At 48.1% G+C, this 7,345-nt stretch overlaps 1 protein-coding gene across 1 annotated transcript in view; it reads left to right on the top strand.

The window, feature by feature from the left end:
* The first annotated feature begins 4,585 nt into the window (after positions 1-4,585).
* Positions 4,586-7,345, top strand: part of LOC101994949 (poliovirus receptor) — a 9,708-nt gene continuing 6,948 nt past the window's right edge. Inside the window, exons 1-2 of the mRNA XM_013354844.2 lie at positions 4,586-4,806; positions 5,951-6,304. Coding sequence (XP_013210298.1) covers positions 4,719-4,806; positions 5,951-6,304 — 442 coding nt within the window. The 5' untranslated portion in view covers positions 4,586-4,718. The remainder of the gene's footprint in view (positions 4,807-5,950; positions 6,305-7,345) is intronic.

Raw genomic sequence — 7,345 nt, 5'->3', positions numbered from 1 at the left:
AAAAAAAAAAAAAAAAAAGAAGGTAACAGATGCTGTGCCAAATCACTATGAGCCGCCTGCAGCCATTCCTGGCCCAAATCTGCATCTGTTCTAGTTTCCTTTTGGGCATCACAGGGAACCTCTGGCTACACATTATCTTTACAAATCACTCATTCGCACCAACTCTGAAGCTAACAATGCCGCCAGATAGCATCGGAGAGCTGTCTCAGGGCTCTCCCTTGTTTGGTCATCCTCGTCTGCTTCATGCAAAACACCACGATCCAAAGCAGCCTGGAAAGGCAGGAACTCAAGACAAGAGCTTGGAGCTGAAGCCATAGAAAAATGCTACTTACCGGCTTATTCCCTGGCTCATGCTCACGCCTAAGGGTCAGTGCCGGCCACAGTGGACTGTTCACGCCTAAGGGTCAGTGTCGCCCACAGTGGACTGTTCGCGCCTAAGGGACAGTGCCGCCCACAGTGGACTGTTCACGCCTAAAGGATAGTGCCAGCCACAGTGGACTGGATTTCCCCTACATCCATTTAGCAATCAAGAAAATGCCTCCTAGACATGGCTACAGGCCAACCTAATGAAGGCAATACCTTAACTGAGGCTCCCTTTCCCAAGGCGTATCATATTGACAAGCAAGATTAGCTGTCACTCATGCCTACCTGATGTTTCCACTACCGTGGAGCCCTGGTTGGCCTGATATTCACTGCATAGACCAGGCTGGCCTGGGACTCACAGAGATCCACCTGTCTCTGCCTCCCGAGTGCTGGGATTAAAGGCGTGTACCACCTCTAGTTATAGCAGTTGAGCTGGCCAGCATGAATGTGGAAACCGGAGTCCTCTGGAAGAGCAAGAGGCACTTGTTACTCCCTCACCATCTCTCCAGTCCCTGGCTTCCTAGATTGTTCAAAAATACTTATGTTCTTGCTACTATTTGGCCTTTTCTTCCTCCTGGATCTGTTTCTCCTCCACCTCCTCTGTTTACTGTGGCCTCACCCTAGTTTTGAGACTCTGAGCAATCCACTCATAGAGTCTGATGCGGCTAAGAGGCACTTTCTGGCTGGAGCCATGGCTCAGTTGCGGGGGGGAGGGGGGGGGTCACTTGCAACCAAGCCTGATGACCTGGGTTCGATCCCCAGGATCCCCAGGCCCCATGTGGTGGAAGGGAAGGATCAACTCTGGCAAATTAACTATCAGAAGAAATTCCTTTTTCCAAATTCTGACAGACAAAAGCCAGCATTCCCTTGGGGACTTGGGAAGCTGATTCCCGCTTGCTAATATAGGAATCATTCTCCCTGCCTCGTGGAAAAGGGACACATGGCAACTATCAACATATCTGATCCAGGCTAGCCGCCAAGCCCCCCACCCCAGCTAATAGGCTCCCTTTCTCCCAGGTTTTCACTCCCTTAGAACCCAGAAGAAACTCCCTTTCACTTCTCCCAGCTTCCCCTGGGGCAGACAACCTTGGCAGTTTGGAATTTTTTTTCCTTTTCACTCAGGAAGCAGGTATTTCTGTATCAGTTTCTTTACTGTGCCCTTCACACTCATTGACTTCTGACCTCCAGCTGTTCACTCAAATCAAACACACATACAATAGATAAAATGCAATATAGATTTAATTGATTTTTTTTTTGAAGAGCACTTTCACCCTCCCCAGCAGGATGGACACTTCAGGGGGATTACCATAGGGCTGGCAACAGACTTATAAAGAAGTCCCAAGTCAGGCAGAGGTGGCACACGCCTTTAATCACAGCACTCGGGAGACGGAGGCAGGCGGATCTCTGCGAGTTCGAGGCCAGCCTGGTTTACAGAGCGAGTTTCAGGACAAGCACCAAAGTTACAGAGAAACCTTGTCTCAAACCCTGCCCCCACCCCAAAAAAGGCCTTATCATTGGGTTGGATGGACCTGTGATTAGCTCAACCAGAAAACCACAGGGTAGTACTGATCCCTCGGTCTCCTGACCCCTCTCACGGAATGGGAAGAGCAGAGCTTTGAGTGATAGCCTGGACAAAGGCTGCCATCAGTGGCAGACACCTCCCCAAGCCCAGACTCTCTCTTGCTAGCTTAGAGAGAAAGTCTGTCACAGCTCAGGAGTCAAAAGAGACAGAGATTCATAAGAGGAAATGGGAGAGAGAGAGAAAAAAGACATTTGTTACCTCAGACGGTTTTAGGTTTCATAGTGATGTTATTTTAATTAAGATGTATTTGAGGGAAATTCAAAAATTAAAAAAAAAATAACCCTGGCTTTCCGTTTCCCTCCACGGAAAAGAGTCAGCATTGCCAAGCTTGGTTTGATTTCTCCATTTGTGTGCTAACAGGTATGCACCCACCCTCTGACTGCTCCTGCTCCTGCTCCTGCTCGGCCAAGCCCACCTAGACCTAAGCATCAGCTGAAGAGACAATGGCAGCCTCTCACTGCGGTACCAGTGAAAGAGTATCTAAGGAAGAAATGGTGGAAATCGCTCATGTAGAATAAAACAATTCGAACTGGAAAAGCGGGCTTCGTGGTGTCTCAGGCACTTCCCTCACGAGTTTCATGACTAGGCTCCTAGAGCCCACATGGTGGAGGGAGAGAACAGACGCCTGAGGGTTGTACCAAGGCATGCATAGGTGTAGGTGCCTGTACACACACATATATGAAAGTATGTACACAAGAACATACACACGCACACTATAATACACACACACTACATACACTCATAATCACACATGACACACATGAATACTAACACACCATATACACACACTATACACACACACTTCATTTATACACGCTATACATACATAAAGTCATACATACATACATACACACTCAGGAACACTCAAGCACTTCATTCACACACACTACATATCCCCCCACACACACGACATACACACTATAAACACACAGCCAAGTACACACAGTGATACATACATTGAAAAGAAGTTATAGGGGACTGGAAAGATGATTCAGTGGTTAAGAGCACTGACTGCTCTTCCAGAGGACCAGGGTTCAATTCCCAGCACCCACGTGGCAGCTCACAACTGTCTATAACTCCCGTTCCAGGGGACCTGACACCCTCATACAGATATACATGAAGGCAAAACACCAATGCACATAAAATAAAAATAAATTATTAAAAAAGAAAAGCAGTTGTAGAATATATCAAATTTGGAAACAGATGCTAAAGAACAGCAAAAAAAAAATTAATAAAAATGTAAAGGTTGGTGTCAGCTTCCCTGAGAAACTGACGTTTCCATCTCTTCTTTCACTTCAGTGAGCTCCAAAACTGTGTGAGGCTGGCCAGAAAGAAAGACAAAGGGCCAGAGACCCAGTGGCAGAGCAGCCTTTGTGTGGGAAAGGACTAGAAGAAAAGCTTATGTTTGCTTACAGGAGAGAGGTAGTGGGGGAACTTTTCCCTCTGGCCGGGAGAACAGTTTCCGAGACGGGTTTCTTAGTGTAGCCCTGGCTGTCCCGGAACTAGCTAAGTAGATCAGGTTGGGCTGCCTGTCTCTGCCATAGCAATGGGGAGACCCGGAGGAAGGGGAACCCCATTGTCATGACAGCATGGTTAAAGGAGGAACACAGGAGCCACAGAATCTTAGTGTGGAAATACCACAGAAGGACTCAAAAAAAATCCAGAGATTTCCAGGAGGCTTGCCCTCAGATTCCATTCAGAAATTAACCCAGAGCGGGCTTTGTGCGCACCCCCGTCATTCCGTCATTCCAGCACTGCGGGGAGGGGGTGCTGGTGGAGGGGTTGCCACCCCTTTGGGAGTCGCATATCAGATCTTGCATATCAGATATTTACCTTGCAATTCATAACAGAAGCAAAATTACAGTTATGAAGTACCAACGAAAATAATTTTGTGGTTAGGGATCATCACAACATGAGGAACTGTATTAAAGGGGTCTCAGCATTAGGAAGGTTGGGAATCACTGACCTAGAATTTAGTTTGAGGCCAACATGCCCGACATGAGAGACTCTATTTCTTTCAGACACAGGGTTTCACTAAGTAGTCTTGCCTGGCCTGGAATTCTCTATGTGGACCAAACCTCTGCCTCTGCCTTCAGAGCTCTGGAATTTTAGAGGCTTTTTCCCCCCCTATTAAATTAAATTTATTTTTATTTATATTTATTTTATTACTTTTTGTTTTTAAAATAAATTAATTTATCCTATTTAATTTTTAAAAAATTAGGATGATCTCATATGGCCCAGTTTGGTCTCAAACTCGCTACGTAGTTCAAAATGACTTGAATTTCTGATCCTCCTGCCGGCGTCCCCAAAGCGCTGAGATAACGGGTTTACATAGAACACTAGGTGTCTGAATCAGGTCCTGAGGCTTAGTCCACAGCAGGCTCCCAGCCCTGGTTTCCTTTTGCTCCCCGGCCCTCGCCCGGACCTCCCACCGCCCACCCCCCTTTTTTTTAATTTAATTGTTGGTTGAGACAAGGTCTCTCTTTAGCTCGGACCCACCTAATGTAGCCCGGGCTGGACCTCAGACCCACAGCGATCCTAGCCGCTTTTTTCTGAGCGCTGTAATTTTAGACCTGCCCGCCCCCACACTCCCACACTGGGGCGGGTTTACTGCGCCTACGCAGAAGTTTTCCCAGCTAGACTCCCTTTCATTCTTTAGCCCGCACGGGTTCTGACGGACGTACTCTGCTTCAGGGCAGCTGGTGGGATCCCGGAGTCTCGATATTCGCCGTCCGTGTAGACCAAGGAGGAGCTGAATCGGCTCCCGAACTCCATGAATCAACACACCCCTCTCGCCTGGTCGCCACGGCTGCTGCTACCGGGCCTGCTGCTGCTGCTCCTGCCGGACTGCGCGAAAGCCGGTGAGTAACCCCGGGGCCTGCTCGCTCCCGGTCCCGTGTGATCCTGCCCCCCCCCTCCCCCAGGCCATCTGATCCCTACTTCGCCGCCCAAAGTTTAAGGTCTGGATTCCGGGGCACAGATTCCAGAAAGATTGGGCGTAATGGCTCACACCAGCCACCCTAGGACCAGGGAGGATGAAGCAGGAGGATTGCCCAGAGTTCCAAGCTAGTCTAAGCTCCAGCATAAGGCCCCCCCGATCTCCCTTCCCACCCCCAACACAAGCTCTGACTCACCCGTCCGTACAACCTTCACTTGCGGCCACACCCTATACATGAAGAACGTGTCGAGTTAAGTCACCCCGCAGCCCCGCGACTTTCATTCAATTTTTTAGTTGTGTTGGGGACTGAAACCAGCCCCTCACTCTAAGATTAAATTTAATTGTGAAGGGCTCTACCCCTCAGGACGTCAGGGTGCTGTGGTTAGAACCTTGGTCCCCACACATAGCAAACTGGAGCTCAGCTCTGGACCTGCTCCATTCTTTCGGAGGGTGGAGGGTGACGGGCAGTTCGCCACTGCCCGGAGTGAGGCAACTCACCCAGAGGGCAGCAACTCAGAGATATTAGTCAGGAGATGGTGGCCCACGCTCTTAATCCCAGCATAGCCAGGGCTACTTTGAAACCATGTGCGGAAAAGAGAAAGAAAAGAAGGAAGAATAGAAAGACTTCTATATAGGTCCACCTCTGTTTTGTTTATGTATTTTCGAGACAAGGTTTCTTTTTGTAGCCCTAGCTGTCCTGGAACTCATACTGTAGACCAGGCTGGGCTCGTATTCACAGAGATCCATTTCCTTCTGTCTATATACTGAGACACTCTCTCAAATAATAATAATTATTATTATAAATAAGAATGTAAACTAGGTAGCTGGAGAGATGACTCAGCTGTTAAGAGCACTAGCTGGTCTTGCAGAGGACCTGGGTTCCTTTCTCAGCTCTCATATGGAAACACACAACCCTCTGTAACACAAGTTTGGGGATGGAAGTCTGCTGCCCCCTTCTGGCCTCCATAGGCACTGCACACATGTGGTGCATATGCATACATGCTAGCAAATTAACATACAAATAAACCTTTAAATAAATTGAACTAATAAGGCTTCTGGTTTCACAGCTTCCGGTGTAGCCGTGCAGGTGCTCACTGATGTGACTGGCGTCTTGAATGAGTCTACCACCTTGGTATGTTATCTGATGTCTACTGAGAATGTGACAGTCACCCAAGTAACCTGGATGAAGAAGAAGCCAGATGGCTCCCGCTCTACCGTGGCTGTCTTCCACCCCACCAAGGGACCCAGCATCCCAGACTCAGAAAGGGTGACATTCTGGGCCACCAAGCTGGACGGGAATCCTTGGAATGCATCTCTGGCGATTTCCCACGTGCAAGCCGAAGATGAAGGCAGCTATGAATGTCAATTTGCCACATTTCCCACGGGCAGCAGGAGCAACAGTGTCCATCTGCGGGTGCTTGGTAAGTGTTAGGGGGAGGAGAAGAAACCCTGGGGCCAGAGGATCAGGGAGCTAGCCAAAAGCAAGGAGGCTTGGGTTACACCCTTGGGTCGTGACAGATCCTCTAAGTCAAAAGATCCAGGCAGGGTCCAGGTGGCCCAGGCTAGCCTGTAGGTAAGGAGGACCTTGACTTCCTGACCTTCCAGTCTCTGCTCCTGAGTGCTGGGACTAAAGGTGTGCGCCACCACCACCCAGGGAAGCATTTCTTTTTAATGTATTTAAATGTACCAGGCTTCATCTTTTTGGGCCACCAACCAGCTCCCAAATCAGACACAGAACCCTATTAGTGTTGAGTGCTCAGTCTGGCTTAGGCTCATTTCTGGCTAGCTGTTTTAATTTAAATTAGCCTTTCTTTCTCCTTATCTAAGTTTTGCCTCGGGGCTTTTTACTTTTCTTTCCTTCTGTATATCTTACTTTCTTGCTTCTCCTGTCCGTCTGTTTGGCGACTGCCTGGCTTCTTGCTCCAGGTATGTCCCCCATTTTCTCCTCCTTTTCCTTCTTTTCTTGAGCCTAGATTCTCCTATTTGTTCTCTTCCCACCAGCCCCACCTATCCTTTCTCCTGCCTATCTATTGGCCACTCAGCTTTTTATTAGTCGATCAGGTGCATTAGGCAGGCGAGGTGAAACAGCAACAGATCTTTACATGAGTGAACATACGTCGTTAAACAAGTGCAGCATAAGCAATGTAACATATCTTTACATAGTTAAACATTTCACAACATATATATATACATATACACACATAATATAGGTAGATATATACAGTGTGTGTTATCTATCTATATAACATACATGAGTGTTTTCCTTCATATATGTCTTTGCACCACCCGTGTGCCTAATGTGGAGGAGGCCAGAGGGGATGTTGAATCTTTGGTGTTAGTTGTAAGTACCATGTTGGTGCTGGGAATTGAACCCCAATCCTCTAGAAGAGCAGCCAGTGCTCTTAACTGTTGAGGCATCTCTCCAGCTCCCTCCCAGAGATCATTCTGACAGCTTGACCTGT

The sequence above is a fragment of the Microtus ochrogaster genome, unplaced genomic scaffold (genome assembly GCF_000317375.1).
Source record: "Microtus ochrogaster isolate Prairie Vole_2 unplaced genomic scaffold, MicOch1.0 UNK74, whole genome shotgun sequence".
Taxonomy (NCBI): Eukaryota; Metazoa; Chordata; class Mammalia; order Rodentia; family Cricetidae; genus Microtus; species Microtus ochrogaster.
The sequence above is the reverse complement of the archived record's forward strand: the minus strand, read 5'-3'. Positions and strand labels throughout refer to the sequence as shown.